The sequence below is a fragment of the Xenopus laevis genome, chromosome 7S (genome assembly GCF_017654675.1).
Source record: "Xenopus laevis strain J_2021 chromosome 7S, Xenopus_laevis_v10.1, whole genome shotgun sequence".
Classification (NCBI taxonomy): Eukaryota; Metazoa; Chordata; class Amphibia; order Anura; family Pipidae; genus Xenopus; species Xenopus laevis.
In genome coordinates this window covers 38709294-38727906 of record NC_054384.1, presented here as the reverse complement: position 1 = coordinate 38727906, position 18613 = coordinate 38709294, and the positions used below count along the sequence as shown (strand labels likewise).

The following is an 18613-nucleotide window of genomic DNA, read 5'->3' as shown; positions in this document are numbered from 1 at the left end:
ACGATATATAAGATCGAGAGTGTGACGTGGGTTTATGCTACAGTAGCAACTGTTGCCCACCATCAATCCCAACTGCTGCCGTGCCGGCGTGCCTCTGTGCGTGTGAGGGATGAGTGGCGTTTGGAGTTAGGTAGGCATATGAAAAACAAGCTCAATGTATACTCTTTAAACTCAGATGCCGTAATGGCAGTTTCCACCTGAGAGTCCCTGTGTCAACTGTGGGGGTGCCCCTTGTATCATGGAAGAGGTAGTGAGACAATTGGAGGCGGAAGCAAACTTCCGATATCGAGAGCCCTCGTATCCTCCCACACCACCCTTCCTTTGTGATCAGTCCACGGTTTAGGACGCGAGTAGCTGATCGGCAGATTGCCTTTAAAGTAGATATCGGCGAATTTAAGGTGCCCTTCTCCAGCCCTTCCGCCCTTCCTCCCTTCCACAGAGCCGCCCATCCCAGCTAGTAATCGTCCCTGCCTAACAGTTTTAAAAATAGATGCGCCTGACGCGCGTTTCGCTTGTCAAACTACAAGCTTTGTTAAAGGCTGTAGTGCACCTAAACTTACCAAAAGAGATGTTAATTTCAAGCATTCGTTCTAATTAGTGTAACTATATATGTAACCCTTTCTTGGCAGTAATACCCTTTCCAGACTCTTCCCAGGCAGAGCACCGTTACATTTCAATCCTCCCTCTATCATCTGGGCCTTTACAAGGTAGTGGAGGAAAGGTTGGTGAAATATAAGCTGTAACTTCCAGTAAGTAATTTAAGAAATAACTGAGAACCAGTGATTCTTAACAAAAAGATGATGTATTGAACAGTAACAATATAAAATGCTGCAAATTAAGCAGTTTTACATTGTACAAATGTCTAGGCATTCCTACAACGTGTGAGGAGAGCTTACAATTTAAAAGGAAAAGGAGTTGAGACACCAGGTGTGGGGATGATCGAGCAATACTCTTCAGTAGTATCATCTAAGAGCTAGTGATGATGCCAAGTTTTTGCCCATAGACTCTAATGGATGAACACATTTTTCGCCCATAGATTTTAATGCTTTTCTATGAATTTTCATTGTTTCATGAATTTTTGGCGAAGGGAAACGGGTCAGATTGGACCACAACTACGAAGGGCCTTTATTCCAGTAGTAGCAAATATTAACACTTCAGCATACAAAAGCATTCATAATAGTCCTGCTGTTACTAGTTTGAGGCAACAATTTGGGGAAGAGCACTCAGCCTTTCAGCACAATAATGCCGCCATGCACAAAGTGAGGTTTTCCATCATGTAGAGGAAAAGCCTCCCAAGAAGAGTAGAGGCTGGTATAGAAGCAAAGAGTGAAGTGAGTTATATTAATACCCATGATTCTAGGAATAAGATGTTGGACAGTCAGGTGTGTGAATTAGGTTGGCAATATAGTGTATTTGATGGAAATATAAAGCAGAATGGAAAATATATTTCCATTCTAGCTTCTATGCATGCATTCTGGCAAGTTGAGTCATGTAAGTCTTAATTGTCTGCAGTGTTTGCCAAGGCCACAATAGTTCTTATTTTGTTCCTTGGCACTGTTATCCCCTTATTGGCAGCAAGGGGCATTGCCTGGTTACCAAGTGGGTAGGGTGTTACACTACTTGGGGCATTGCCACTTAAAACAGAATTTGTTCTGGTATAACAGGAGCAGAAACAATCTGCTAACTGTGATTTTAACCCAAATAAGAGAGAGACATTACAATTATTAGCTACTGTAGATATTCCTTTGCACTAAGCACAATTCATCAGCAATTGCCAGAGTATTTGAATCAGAAGAAATCAGAAGATAAAAAAAAATGATTTTTATCTTTTTATTTTGCTTTTTACAACTTTTCCTTTAAGATGTTGTTTTTTTTTAATTATAAGCTATACCTTCACCATTTATCAGTGGGATTATAGAATATTTACTCAATATAGGTTTAATGGTTTTAACAGAAACATAATGTAAACATTGTCTTATTGGCTCTGCTAAAACAAACATCCTTTTCCTTCCTCTGTCAGCCCTATTTCACACTGACCACAGAGGAAGATTCTGATAAGACCATCATTCCCAGGAATAATGTTACTGAAGAGGCTGCCAGCATCCAAAGCTTCCTTGAAAAATACCCTTTTTTCGCCTAACTAGATTTTGTGCTCACCCCACAGGAACAGGCCCTCACATTGTCTGCTGACCTTTCACATTTCCACACTGGCTGAGAGGGATTGTGAGTTTTTTCCGTTCTTTGTGAAGAGCCTCCCCCACCCCTAGTTTCTAACTTGAAGGCAGTTCAAAGGGGTTTCTGTCAGTCCTTCAGACCGAGCGCAGGGAAGCTCAAGTGGATATCAGCCTGTGAGAGAGAGAACCATGGCAGAGAAGCGGTGTGTGTTTATCTGCTTCACTAGGCTAATATACCTGGTCACTTCTTCAGCAAGCAGATATCATTATGATGCTGGATTGTCCCCCATAGGTGCCAGACTAGAGGTGCATGGGGTATCCTCATATCCTCATGGACTTCCTGGGCACACTGATAACCTAGACAGAAAAGATGTTTTGGATCAGGACTTAACTGATGTACCAAGTACTGTTCCATCAGAAGGCAGCAAATCAGATTTCCATGATGCCAAAGAGCCTTACCCAACAAGCGGGTGAGTAAAATGTTATCTGTTGTTTCTGCACATCTGAAATGCTTTGCCATTCCCTTCTTTAGATATTGAATTAAATGCATTTAGGTTGTTGTGTTGTGCACTAGTGTAAATATTAAAATTCCACAACAATGTCAAATGGACATGAGTAGCTCACCGTCTTCAAGGGAGCAATATCGATTTTTGAATATGTACATGATTATTTGCAGAAGATTAAGATTATATAGGAAACCCCATTTCTTTCCTTTATTATTCGCTTCATACAGAGGAAATGTTGGCATTGTGTCATTGGGTTTAGTAGCATGCAGAGGCTCAGCTGTCAGACTGGGAGCTGGAAGCGCATTGGAATTACAAGCAGATCTTTATTTACTATGGCCATTGATACTTGCTTCTTGTATACTGAATAAAAGCGCACAAGGCATTTCATGAATGGGTTCAATTGAAACACTAGTTTCAAAACAGCAAGCAGTAGCAATTTTTTATTTTTACAGATTTATTTACCTACCATGGAATTGTATATTTTCTTAGGTTACTGTAAATCTTGCCCACACTGCCTGCTGCTGGGTGAGCTCTGCTGTTTCACCTGTCAGACATGATGTCACTTAGTGATAGGGTTCTGTTGATTACTCTGCTAATTATTTTCCATAGCCATATCTTTCCCTGGCTGCCAGTAGGATGCCTTTCAGAGACTTCCTCCTTAATGTTTTTTATTAGTAACAGCTACATTTCAAATAAACATAATGACGTGGTTTATTCTGGACCAAAAACATTATTTATTGGCATGGAAAGCAGGAACTGTAATATCAGTTATCAAAGGTTTATCAAAGGTTGAATTTTGAATTCATGTGAATTTTTAAAAACTCCCATGAACTCAAAATTGGACCAATCAAAATGAAGTTCACACGTAAAATAAGGTTGGGGACCCCAGCTGTAAGGCACAGGTTTTACATTAATGATGCTAAATACGGCAGCCACATGGGATGAATTATTTCTTTATGATGTTTTATTAATGCAAATTTGCACTTTTCTTTGCACCTTGCAATATGTAGCTGATTTTGATAAATGTATCTGTAAGTGGCAACAATGTATCTTAACGTGATTATGTTTAACGTGTATTTTTGGAGATCCAATATATTCCACAGCGCTGTACAGGTTTATACAAAAACATCCAGAATTACATACATAGTGACCGGTAACCAATGTAAAGGGTGAAGAGGGCCCTGCCCATAATAGTTTACAATCTCAAACTAATAGCTTGGTTTTAATGATCAATATCTTCTGAATTAAGCAACTTACAAATAACAGAATCAAAGTATTATGTTTGTGTCCACAATGCACTTGCTTTTTTATACCCACCACTGTTAGGGGCAAACTTTTGCACCACCAAACACAAGAAATAAGGCACATGCAGAGACACAACTTGTATGTAGGGGAAGTCCATGGGCATCTTCTTACACTTTAACTGTGACCAACTTTTTAAGGCACAAAAAGTATGAATTAGTTGAATGTGGGATTCCGAGAGTGAATTAGCCTGTTTAAAGTCTTTTCCTTCTGCTTTATATTACCAAGCATCTATAAAGAACTACAACTACTTGCAATTTTAGCTTTACCTAAGTAGCCAGTGACTCACTGTCAGACTGACCACAAGCTCCTTATTATCTCATATAATCTCTGAGTTTAATGCCATTACAACAAGGCAGAAGGGGGAGGCCTATCAATTTAGGGATCATGGAACTATATCATTAGGGCAGTGGCTCATTTAATAGGCTATAATTGATACTTACTATAGTAGGACAACTCCCTAAGGTTTTTTTGAACCTATAATACCAATGAAAGCAAAAGTACTACCCAGAACTAAGCACAGTTCTATTAGAAAATGTTAAGGTGTAGCCGTCCTTTATGTTGTGTTGAACCACTCACACAGAGAGCTGTTATGGCTACTTTTCTTGCTACCATTTGCCTTTTGCCATCTTGAAATCCCAGGCACCTAAACAAGGCAAAAGGGAGAAGAAGTTTAAACCAGTGGGCTCTGAGTTAGGCATATTTTATTAAGCTTTATTAAAGAAGCTGGGTTATACAGCCCCTTATAAACTGTTAAGAGTAAACCACAGCTACAAAGGTTACATTTACCCATACTTTTATAACAGCTTTTACTTTATTTGGCAGAACATTTTGCTTAGACTGAAGATGTTCTAATTTTACAGTAGTATTCAACAGTTACCTCTCTCTGACTGCATATCACCAGCTGAGCTTGTTTAACATGGTCTTTATAACCCTAATTAATTATAAGGCAACACCACCGTGTGTCCCTTTTAGCTTGATAGTAGTACATGGCACTGTCCCCCCATTGTCCTAGAATAATTGCCAAATATTGCACAATACAGTATTTTATGTAATACTCTTAAAGGAACAGTAAAATGAACAAATGAAAGTGTAATAAAAATATAATGCTGCGTTGCCTTGAACTGGTAAAACTGCTGTGTTTGCTCCAGAAACATGACAATTGCTTATACAAATAAGTTGCTGTGTAGCGCTAGCAATGGGGGCAGTGATTCAAAGGAGAAAAGGCTCAGGTTACACAGCAGATAGCAGATAAGCTCTGTAGAACATAACTGTGTTATCTGTTATCCACTATCTAACCCGTGCCATATGGCCTTTTTTCAATTTCCACCATTGCTACACAGCAGCTTGTTTCTATGAACTATAGTAGTTTTTCTGAAGCAAACAGAGCCGTTTTACCAGTGCAGGGCAACAATACATGATATTTTCATTACTTTAAAATGCTTTAATTTTTTGGTGTTACTGTTCCTGAGGGGATGTACTACCCAATATGAAGTCTCCTGACAATTAGTGTGTGTTTCTACTCCCTGCTGACTCTGTGCTTCCTCCGTGGGCCTCTGTTCCACTAGCACCTTCTCCATGTAGACATCTTTTTCTTTGTTACCCTTTTGCTGTTAAATGCACAGCCCTTTAGAATACTTGCTTCTCTTCTGTTGTTTCACTCTCCCAATTGCTACTTCACATTCATGCAGTTTTTTTCAATGTTCATTCTGATGGTTCTCCATGCAGAATCCACTGACCTTTGTGGGACATGCTTCCCATGACCATGAAATAACAAAGGTAAACTGGATCTGCTGTCTCCTGAGCCAACAAACCCGAGTATGTGCCTCATGGGCTTACCTCTATCACTTGGACTGGAGTGGGATAACTTTGTTCAATTTACACTGAATCACATGCGCAAGTGTGCACATTTTGACATATCATCCATAACTGCCTCAATCGCATAAGACTTTGAATATATGCAACAATATGGAATGTATGTATTCATATTTCATAATAATACGTTTATTGCTACAGTTAAATTCTTGCAGATGTTTAACTTATTTTAAAACAAACAATTTCAGAAGATGCCAATCATCTAATTTCAGATGATGTTATAATATCTTACACTAATCACAATCTCTCAGAGTATTATAGACTATAGACTTTACTATCTCATGGAGCGTATATTCTGCATTTATCCATAAATAATCTATAATTACTGGTGTGTCTACCAGTGATTTTCCAGTAATGCAAATACTTTTTCTGTATATGCCAGATCATTCTTTGTAAATTACATTGGGAAATTAGATTACCCAGACCCCAGAACCACAAATACGCTCTCTTTTTTATAGCATTCTTTCAAGAAAAATTTGATTTGTTGCAACCATAACAACAGCAAACCATGGAAACTTAACAAAAGAGGCTATCCAAACAGCAGATAGTTATGTTTTCTCATCAAAGGCCTGGCAAATTGCTTGAGGCTTGAGCAGCATGTCTACATGGCATTTCAACTGCATGAGCCCTTTTAAGTTTATTAACAAGCTGCTAAACATAGATAGGTAGATCAATTGATTGATAGATGGTAGATAATGGTCCTCATTTCATGTACACTTCTCTTGCAGCCTGGTCTATTATTTGACCTATGTGTGTGGCCTAATCACATGTCATCTGACAGATAAGCCTGTGTGTCATCTGCTTGGTGCAAGGGCCAGCATTCTGCACAAGTCCTACAAATTCTTGATCTCTCTTTTTCTCAGACTGAGAATGTGGCTCCTAGTAAGCATTGACAGTGACATTGCCCTCATGACAAACATTTTGACTACATCTTCAGTGTTAGATCAGTCCCATTCACTAAACTATAGTACTTTATATTTTTTGTATACATTTAAGTAGAACCATGTCGGGAAGCAGTTTTTTTTTTTTTACAAAGCTTTATACAGTTGACACATCATTAAAACACAAGTAAAATATCCCCAGTGTAAGGATACTTACACTGGCACGCTCCCTTCCCTCTGCGGTGACATTAAGCTATAGTGATTCCCGTATGCACACAAATTCCGACGCATGTACATCTAAATGCAGGACGTCATGTTGCCTACATTCTAACGCGTAGCGTTCAGATGTGGCCATCACAATGTCTGCGAATTGGTGCCAAATCTGATGCTATTTAAGGAAAGGCCAGATGCAGTTCTGTGCCTGGTTAGTAAAGTGTATTCCTAAAGCCTAGCCTTATACCTACTGCTGTTATATCCTTTGCCCATCCTGCCTGTTTCCTGACCATGAACCTCTGCTCCCTGTCTTGACTTTCTGCTTGTGACCTTGAATCTACGCTGCCTGCACTTGACCCAGATCTGTTGGCCAAGCCTTTCATCTCAACCCTGGTACCTCGCTTTACTATTTAGCCTCATTGGCTTCTCTCCACCCGCAGTCCTCCTGTTCAACCTTCAGGTAGGATTGTGCGTTGTCTGAGCCTCTTGTGGGTCAAGTTCATCTTGACTAAGTCCTTCCTTCACTGGAACCTTTGGTAAACCTGACACCAAGAGAGGAGGAAATCCTACCAATTAGCATCAAGGGGACACCAATAATGCAATGAATGGTAATTGGTAGGATTAACTGCTGTATTGCATTACACTTATGTGCACTTTCTGCCTCCAGAACTGTTTTTCAGGTATAGATGTGGGGGGGGGGGAAGACGCCTATGTGCCTCCCCTCACCCACTCCTATTGAATGGAGTGCTGTCTACTGCAGACAGTGTCCCATTCTAAACACATTCCACAGGTCTCAAGAAATGGAGCTCAGAGGCTTCCAGATATTTGCACAATGCCCCAAGCAGTGTGCAAAATGCAAAATAAAGGATGATTGCAACATTGTAAATGACCCTTAACTGCTGGGGCTGCATAGACAGTAAGAGTGTAACATGCTAATGGAGATAATTAGAGGGTATTTAGACTAGTTCAGTCTTTGAACTATACATATTCAGTAATTGCTATACAACACAACATGAATGAGTCTGAGATGTGAACACAAAGAGACAGTGTTGGACTGGCCTGCTAGAATACCAATGGATCTCCCGGGGGCCTAGGCATTTGTGGGCCACAGAATAGTACATATAGGAAAAAAAATAGCCACATGATAAACCAAGAGAAAGATGGAGTGATAGGGACACTCCATGTGTGTCTCAGCTTTTGTCTGTTACTGTGTGTGTAACAGCCTGTGGGATAGGCAGCCTATATAGTTTATGTCTGTACGCAGGACAGACCTTACATGTGCTATTGTGTAAGACAGTTTCTGCATGTAAGAAACTGCTTAAATGTCCTAGTATGTGTGATGGACAACCTGTGTGTGTGTGTGATGTCATTTCACAATAATAACATTTAAACATCAAACCTTCCTGCTTATATTCTTGCTGGCTGGTTTATTGTCCAATTATGGGCAACACCCTGAATAATTACCAAGACTGTGTCTGCAGACAAATGTTATTCTATACTAGGAATCAACCCACCCAGAGACACCATATGCAGCTACTGGGAACCACAAAGGAACGCCCAGTCTCCTTGGTTCAAAAAGAGGCACAATACAATATGTTCACACTTTATAAAGTAGTTTGATAAAAAAAAACGGACACATTTTTAATCCGTGTGTATAAGTCAGCGAAACATCTTTTTTTTTCTTCCACAGCAGACACCTTCCACTGTCATCCATTATAATCATGAACACTTCACTGTTACAGGTTTTTAATCAGACAATACCAGACAGCAATTATATATAAGCAATTAAATAAACAAACTTTAATCTAATTTCAAACCCCTTTATAATGTAGCATTGTACATTGCAAGTGGAGCAGGGCAAATGGAACAGGGCAACTGGAACAAGACAGGCTTTAGTCATCAAGGAGAATAATGTTAATGTTAACGAGTGGTGCTCCATACTGTCCCTTGTTTGGTATGAAGGTAATAAACTGGTAAAGCACATTGAACACCTTTAATTCCCTCTGGTTTATGAGGGAAAACCAAAACCCAGGAAGGCCCAGTTAGCATTACCTGCCATATTTTACCTCCTCTTTGGGGACTTTTGGCTACCCTGACCCATAGCATCTACTCTACCCTGTTTGAAAGCACACATCTCATGTATTTGTGTAGGTTCAAAGACCTGGATCAAACCTTGTGCCTGTTATGATATTCCTCGATATATTGTAATGTTGTAACAGGCATGTTGTATGCCTAGTGAGCTATAGCAAAAAATCAGAAGTAAGCTTTCAAACAATAGTAGTAAATGGTATTTGCTGTAGGTTACTAAAACTGGTACATACTTGCACCTGTTATCACAACACACAATATGTGCATACAGAGGCTGTGAAACTGTCTATATTTTCTTTTTTAAGGTTACTTAATTATAAATAATACATTTGCCTTATTAGAGAAGAACTAATGTTAGCACAGAATGCAGCCCACTCCCAAAAATACAGATTAAACCAAGTGTAGAAGGATGACTGGGAGGAAGTGAGAACAATGCAACACATTTAGATTATTTAAGTTTGATCTGTTGCCAGCAAATACCTCAACAGTTGATTGTGGTTTTCCTCCAAAGTATTAATGAGTTAACACACACAAGTCCAGCTAGTATTATTTACTGAACACCATCATGCAAAAGGGATGCTAATCAAATATATGATTAAAGAAAAAACTATAGTTCAACCTAATGAAACAGCTTGTCTCTAGGACATTGAATATTGCCTGGTAATGTTATTGACAGATAAGTTCTTCATCAGATCAGTAGATTTTCAGTAGTAGATTTTGAGCCATCAGCGAAGAAGACTTGTTATGGTTTTCCAGTTCTTTCTCTTGTTTAGACCTCGTAGCAGGCAAAACAGGGAGCAGCCCAGGGCTGAGGGTGGCTGGGTGCAGAGCAAAAGAGGCAGTTCTTCACATTCTATGTGGAAATGGCTGCTAGTGACACTCAGGTTGGATTCCAGTGGTCTGGCTTTGGATTTTAAAAAAAATGTGCATGCCTTCACACTGGCAAACTCTTAAGGTGGCCATAGATGCACAGATAATATCATACAAAACTAATTTTCATATGATATTCGGTTTGTGTATGGTGGGAGACGAGCAGAAGACAGAAGGCAGAAGACTAGGATATCAGCCTTTGAAGGCACCGAACAACCCCCCGGCCATTATTACTGCTGAATCATCAGATACAGGTAGAATTCTATTGTTTCTACCAGTATATCTGATGATTACGCTCTACACATTTATATTGAAAGGAACAATCTTTCTTGAAAATATCTTTTCCAGGAAAGATTGTAATTGTTACGTCTATGGCCACCTTTAGTCCTAGTGGTTTATAAAGAAAATGATTTAATGGGGGTATTTAGTTCTTTAATAATAAATACTTTAGTAATAAATAAGAAAAATAATGTTCACGTCTAGGAAAGTTAATACTGAAATGTAAGAGATTGGAGAGCCAGGTATTTGTCTCCCATGCAGCGCAGGATTTCACCAGCAGGCGCCCCTTGGTCGTGAGGTCCTAGTGCCGGGCCACGCGGTCCTAGCTCCCGTCTTGCAGGTGCACCAAATCTTCAGGAGATATTTACTTTTACACATATGGTGAACTTGCACTTCAGTAAGAATCATGCCCCCACAACTAACAGGGTGTTCTGTTCCTTGTATTACACTCATGGGAATCAGAAATGTTCAGCCTACAATGTACATCCCTGAAACTACTGTTCCACAACATCCCATCCCTGAATTAAAAAGAGAAAATATTAACTGTGATAATTTTGCAGTTGTACTTTAAAGGAACAGTAACGTCAAAAAATAAAAGTGTTTTAAAGTAATTAAAATATAATGCAGTGTTGCCCTGCACTGGTAAAACTGCTGTGTATGCTTAAGAAACAATACTATTGTTTATATAAATAAGCTGCCATTCAAAGGAGAAAAGGCTCAGGTTACACATCAGATAGCAAATAAGCTCTGTCTGTCTAATGGTGTTATCTTTTATCCATTAGTTATCCTGTGCCATTTAGCCGTTTTTCAATTTCCGCCATTGCTCCCCAGCAGCTTGTTTATATGAACTATAGTAGTGTTTTTGAGGCAAACAGATCAGTTTTACCAGTGCAGGCCAACAATACATGATATTTTCATTACTTTAAAACACTGTAATTTTTTGGTGTTACTGTTCCTTTAACCAAGAACATTTTCTGACGTTGGTCCCATCTGTGGTTGGAGGGAAGGGAATAGACCCCTAAACTTGTATATAGGAAATGGATTAAAGTTAATTAGCAAAAATTGTGTAATGTCAAGGAAGTTTGCTTTGTTTGACATTATTTTTATTGCTATGGAAAAATTTATGATAGAAAAAATGTGTGACTTCCATTTGCCCCTTGTTCATAATACCCCAATAATTATGTTGCAAATTTAGCGCATATCTTTCTTTCTGTCCCACTACAAAGCAAAGTGCACATTTCTCTATCCCTGGAAGTGCTGCAGGTCAGCAAATGTGAGAGGTGTTAGTCCTGGCATAGTACTAAACTGAATTCTCATCTGGTATCAGTTTGCATTAGAAAAACCATAGAGACATTAAGGAGTGTATGCTGTTGCATTTGCATGTGTTAAATTATTCATTGGTTCGCTTCCAATTTTCCACATATTTTAAATACATTTCCTCTAGACTTTAACAGGGGGGAAAAAAGCACAATGTTACTTTTCATAGAATTCAGTCCCTAGAAAAGGGGTGGTGCAATAAGCTCATTAAAATACTTTTTTTTAAATACAAAGTTATTACCACATTGCACTTTATTAAAGAAATGGCATTTTGATAGCAAGATATCAGCGCTTTACAACACACTCCATTGTCACTTAGTAGTTATAATGTCTGCAGAACTCGTTTTCCAAATATTAAGTCAAATTTATTTCTGCCCTTTGACGGATGGAATCAAGACTACAACTGATTTTCAGGAAACTATAAATTTGTGTCATAAGTGAAACTGTAAAAGGATGCTTCCAAATAGTATACCCCAAACTGCCATATTGTGTGTAAAAGTTTTTCTTTATAGAGCTCTTTTTCAGTTGAGACTTAAGCACGATGGCACAGCACCATGTTACTATTGCTTTCCCTTATCTGGTAAGTCTTTTTCTTCCTGGCATGCAACACTGGAGCACTACAATACGGGGAGGCAAACTCAAACTGCAATGCAACTTGTTTACTTGTCTAGGCACACATGAGTTGGATGGGCAGTCATAGCTATTTTCATGGTTATGTTGATTTTCAAATTGGCTGCTTCAGCCAGACACCAGTGTTCATAGATGGTTTCCTCTTGCCTACAAATGTACATCAGAAGGCCCCAAACATGTCTGGCTGACTTGCAGCCAACTTGGATATCAACATGATTGGAAGGTGGCCAGTCAGGGTACGTGCACCAGGACTTACAAATTGACAAAGTCTGGGAGCTGATTCTACTATACAAGCCAACTTGGATATCAACATAACCATAAAAAGAGTAATTATACTGAATGAAAAATATTATATGCTGCCTATATTATATTTACAAACACACAATGGCAGAAGACCAAGAGAGGCAAGAAGCATAGCCAAAACACTCCTTTTTTGATTCGGAGTGGTCTAACTAGCCTTTGCCAGGCCCTCCGCAAATAAAAACTTTGGTGGGCCCAGTGCTCACAGCAACCCCGGTCCCCCTGTCCGCCCACTCAAGCCTGCCACTTCAGCGGGTGTGCACATTTTACATTAAGAACTTGGCTTGGGAGTGGAAATTTCAGTGCAGAAGATCCAGGTGCCCCTGTCCCCTGGGCCCACTCTGCTTCCTCTATAATTATTTGCCTGTATATATCAACTGATCCATAAATACATGCACAAAGACTTATTTTTGCACAATAAGCAAAATAGGGAAAAGTCATTTAGCAGAAACATAATGCTGAGCAAATATGCCCACTTAAGTTTCCTTATAAAGTAGTACAACTACAATTATAAAACTGTTTTAAGCGCCATACAGCATTTTGCACTTAATAGAAAATGTCATCTATTTCTATGATCTAAGAATTTCCTTTAGCAGCATAGTTTTTGTAAGGAACCAGTTGGTGGTGGGAATCTGCACACACCCCTAATAAGATGTAGATTTGGTCTCATTTAGTCAACAGAGATTGCCAATCTGCTGGGAACACCATGGTAAATGAATGTGATTGTAAACATACAATGACCTGTAAAAAGCCCCCATTTCCTGACATTGTTCTCTCCACAAACAAGCAGAATTCCTGCTTTTTCTGAGTGGGTGTTTTGTTGAATACAGTAGCTTTCTTAGCTCATGTGAAAGACAAGCAAACTGACCTTCCAGATGTGTGTAATTACTGCCTTTTCAATTTTCTTTTCATAAGTACAATAGCAATATGAAATGTACTGGCCCATTCGGACTGTGTAGTAGCAATTGAACTTTTGGAAGAAACACTTTTAGGGGTTGTTTTAAAATTGATGTGGCTTCTTTATTATAGGTTAAACTGGGGAATCCAGAAAGATGTCAAGCAGTTAGTTAGTCCCTGAATTTTAAGTGATCTGGTAACCATTGCAAAGCAAAAAAATAGCACTCTGAGATTTTTTATAAAAGAAGGTTAAGAATTATTTCATTTTGAAAATATATGGCTAAATACAGTGACTATGCTATGCAGCACAATAAATGTGCAGGAGTGGGGAGCAAATAAAGCAAATTATTTAACCTATGCCATTTTTTCATACATATGACTTCTAAATGAGCACTGGTAGAAAATATGTTTTGCTGTTCATGTTTTGATGGACCTGACACACTTGGGGATCTAAAAACATATTAGATGCAAACATCATGCATTCAAAGTAAATAGAGTTTTTATCCCTCAATTAAGGAAGGGTAAAGACATGCAAACTACTCCTTAATTTCCCTGTGGTCAATCTTACTGAATGTAGAACCTAAAGCACATGTATAGCCTAACCATTCAGAGCCATATACCCAAATTTGAAGACAGCCTTTTTTTATCTGGCTGGCTATCTATGGCAAAAGATACCCCTCATTATTCTCAACTGTTATTGCCCTTTAAACTTGTCAGTGATACCATCCTTTTTCATTTCATATATTGTCATTGTTGTTATTAATATGTGTTATGAAATTATAACCGTGTGTATCATTTTGTTTTAAGAAACCGGTGTCCATATGTTCGATCAAGAGTTGTGTCATTTGTACACCTTTGTAAAACAGAGAAGTATATCATAAGGTCCCAAACCATCTGCCCATCTGGTACACCAGACTGCCAAAGAACTATGTGAGTATGCAAACAATTATAGTAACTTCAACCAAAATGTTGCTTTCTTATAAACCTGTGCACGTTAAGTAACGTAGAATCTAAAAGGCCAATAGTTAAAGGCTCATCTGTGACATATGAGTGCTGTAAACTTATCTGCTAAATTATGCAGACCCACTTTCTGTGAGCTAATGATATTGCATTCATTCGAGTTGCATTCATTGTGACTTCTCACTAATTGGTGTCAAAGGTAGTTGCCTATCTGGCAGAAGTGCAAAATACAAGTATGGGACCTGTTATCCAGAATGCTCTGGAACTGGGGGTTTCTGGATAACAGATCTTCATACCTTAAGACTTATAAAAAATCATGTTAACATTAAATAAACCAAACAGTACAGGTATATCCAGTGTTCCAGTTTTGGCTGGAAAAAATCTTGGGCTGGCTCCACCACGTGTTCCTGACATCACACAAAATTTCTTAAAGTTATAAGCCAAAAAAACGGTGAAGGAAGAATGGCTTCCTTCACCATTTTTTGACTCATTAAATAAAACAGGTTGGTTTTGCTTCCAACAAGGATTAATTATATTTAGTTTGGATCAAGTTCAATACATTGTTTTATTATTACGAAGAAAAGGAAATTACTAATAAAATGTGAATTAAAATGAAGTCTTTGGGAGATGGCCTTTCCCTAATTCTGAGTTTTCTGGAGAACGAGTTTCCAGATAACAGATTCCATACCTGTACTACTAAACGATCTCAGAGCACTTCACCAGTAAAGAATCCCTGCCTTTGAACAGTAGCTCCCATTAGTTAATATCCGTGTTTTTGTTATAAATATTCTGGGAAAGGTTACACATGTTCCTGTTATGGATATAAGTAATTGGCCTAGCCATGTCCCACATAATGGCAAGTACCACTTGCAAGTATGGACTTTGGATGATATGATTTTATGCTCTTATGTTTTAAAATAAAAAAATGACATAAGGGACAGGATAATTATCAGAAACCAGTGGGAATTAAAACACTTTACAGCAATCAAGGTAAGTCATAATAATTATGCCAGGATGACCCTAAAAGATGGTGACTTGTCCAGTGTCACAAGGAGTTCCCACAAGAAATAGAACCAAGGTCCCTAGCATGTGATCCCACATCAAAAGTTTAACCTCAAGGCCAACTCCTCCTCCTACAACGTAATAGACCCACAAGAATCAGGCATTTAATTAATCATCTACACCTAAAGTTTCTTCTTTTTTTTTTGGAGTTTCAAACAAACAATGAATTTTGCATTTTCAGGGTCATACCAATAGAGGTAGGCCCACTCCTTCAATAATTCAATATATTTTTACCAAATTGCTGCAAACAAAGCTGGCAAAAGAATCTGGTTCCCCTTACATTTAAGAGAATGGACAGTGGATCAGTGTATAGAAGGTTTGCTTTGGAGCTCTATGAATTATAAAATAATGCTACTTACTAATTACATTGAGAAATAATAAAACTTTATGAATTTAACAGGTACCGACTTGCTCAGAAACCAGTGTATGAAATTAAAAGGAAAGAAGTAACCAGTTTAGAATGGAAATGTTGCCCTGGATATATTGGTACCAACTGTGAGGTCATCGGTAAGAGACATTGTTTTCTAATAGTCCAATATATTGTTTGACTGTAGTTTCGTGTGCAACCTTCATGGGCCAAATTTGACAGACCATTTTTAGATTTATCTGCCAGCACTGAAAATCAAGTCAGAAAATGAATTCTTTCAGCATGAATGGGAGGTCATGATATAAACTGACAATTACAAAAAATTTCACCTCCTTCCTGCTACAAGTGTAACTGATTCCAGTGGTAAATCAGATAGGTATAGTTTGGAAATACATAGAAAGCAAGATAGTCTGTCATGGCCAAACTCTATTGATCTTATTGGAACATACAAATGTTAGCCATTGTTTGGCCCCTGTGTGGTTCAATAAACCTTGAAAATCCACATATGGACTGCCTACCTCTTCTTTAACAAACAATAAAAATCAAAACAGTGCCATTATAAGACACCTTAACCCTTTCCCTGCCAGCCGTTTTGTCCTAGATGCGAACATCTACTGCCAAGCAGTTTTTAGATATTTTGCACTCTTTCACTTTTAGGCCCCTTCCTGGGGCGGTCTTTTAGTTTACCCAGGAAAACAATATATTGTTTTTTTCAGGACAACCTGAACTTTCAAAATATGCAAGAATTTTGGTGTAATTCTACTTCTGTAAAAAAATATAGGCTTCTAAGTGTCCAATAAAATGAAAAAAATCATGTTTCACAAAGAACAATCACATATATCAGAAACATTATTTACTTTATGTATGAGAAAACAGCTGATTTGGAAAGGTCTGTGTCTCCTGAACGCGGCAATACCAAATATATATAGTTTTATGGAGATTTCTCACTTGTATAGATCAAAATCTAAAAGCAGTACACTAGCAAATGTCCAAAGCACCGCTCCCCAAACGGCATACTTCTGATTTCAAGGCCAAACATTCCACTAACAGTAGGTTTACCCTAGAAAACTACCCATTATTAGAAAGAACAGATTCTGGTGAATCAAAAATGGGTAAACATATCGTTGTACTCCAAACTCCCAAGTTGCAATTGTTTCCTAAAGTTATAATGTTTTATAGAAATTGGTGAATTTTTTGAAAAATGACCTCAAAGCTTCCAATCTACAGAATCGTATCTCCCACACATCATTAGGTATCAATGTAAAACACCCCAAATATGAAAGCCTGGGATCCACTGAACAGTTTGATGCCCAATATGTATAGGTGTACCCAAGCACGTGACATATAGGGGCCCTAAACTGTAGACACCTCATTTGAGCTATCAGTTCTGTAATTCCAGATACTGCAAAATCAGCACATTTGCATCGTTTTGGGGTGGGGTAAAAGTAAAAAAAAATAAGTTCATCCCAGAAAACCATATATTTTCGGAAAGTACACATTCCCACGAATCTAAATTGGGTATGCATGTCTTTGTACTACAAAGTACCAAGCCGCAAACGATTCCTAAATTTGGTGATTTTGGCGACATTTCCAAAAATCACCTCAAAATTTCTACCCTGCAGCATCGTATTACCCACATACTTTTAGGTATCAAGAGAAATCACCCCAAATATGAAAGCCTAGGGTCCTCTGAACAGTTTGATGCCCAATATGTATAGGTGTACCCAAGCACGTGGCATACAGGGGCCCCAAAAGGAAGACCCCCATATGGTCTGTCATTTCAGGTACTGCAAAATCAACACATTTACATCGTTTTGGGGGGGTCAAAAGTAGAAAAAAGTGGGTTCACCCCAGAAAACCATATATTTTCGGAAAGTACACATTCCCATGAATCTAAATTGGGTATGCATGTGTTTGTACTCCAAAGTACCAAGCCGCAAATCATTCCTAAATTTGGTGATTTTGGTGATACTTCCAAAAATCACCTCAAAATTTCTACCCTGCAGCATCGTATTACCCACATACTTTTAGGTATCAAGAGATATCACCCCAAATATGAAAGCCTAGGGTCCTCTGAACAGTTTGATGCCCAATATGTATAGGTGTACCCAAGCACGTGGCAGACAGGGGCCCCAAAAGGAAGACCCCCATTTGGTCTGTCATTTCAGATACTGCAAAATCAACACATTTACATTGTTTGGGGGGGGGGACAAAGGTAGAAAAAAGGAAAAAAGTACGTTCACCCCAGAAAACCATATATTTTCGTAAAGTACACATTCCCCTGAATCCAATTTGGGTATGCATGTCTTTCTACTCCAAAGTACCAAGCCACAAACCATTCCTAAATGTGGTGATTTTGGTGACATTTCCAAAAATCACCTCAAAATTTCCACCCTGCAGCATCGTATTACCCACATACTTTTAGGTATCAAGACAAATCACCCCAAATATGAAAGCCTAGGGTCCTCTGAACAGTTTTATGCCAAACATGTATAGGTGTACCCAAACACGTGACATATAGGGGCCCTAAAATGAAGACCCCCCCCATATGGTCTGTCATTTCAGGTACTGCAAAATCAACACATTTACCTCGTTTTGGGGGGGGGCAAAAGTAGAAAAAAGTAAGTTCACCCAAGAAAACCATATATTTTCGGAAAGTACACATTCCCACGAATCTAAATTGGGTATGCATGTCTTTGTACTCCAAAGTACAATGCCGCAAATCATTCCTAAATTTGGTGATTTTGGTGACATTTCCAAAAATCACCTCAAAATTTCCAACCTGCAGCATCATATTTCCCACATACTTTTAGGTATCAAGATAAATCACCCCAAATATGAAAGCCTAGGGTCCTCTGAACAGTTTGATGCCCAATATGTATAGGTGTACCC

General features: G+C 38.6%; 1 protein-coding gene across 1 annotated transcript in view; it reads left to right on the top strand.

Moving 5' to 3' along the window:
• Positions 1–2023: 2023 nt before the first annotated feature.
• The window catches only part of mmrn2.S (multimerin 2 S homeolog), a 35305-nt gene continuing 18715 nt past the window's right edge, over positions 2024–18613 (top strand). The window contains exons 1-3 of the mRNA XM_018239474.2: positions 2024–2644; positions 14140–14262; positions 15755–15861. Of these exons, the coding sequence (XP_018094963.1) occupies positions 2364–2644; positions 14140–14262; positions 15755–15861 (511 nt within the window). The 5' untranslated portion in view covers positions 2024–2363. The remainder of the gene's footprint in view (positions 2645–14139; positions 14263–15754; positions 15862–18613) is intronic.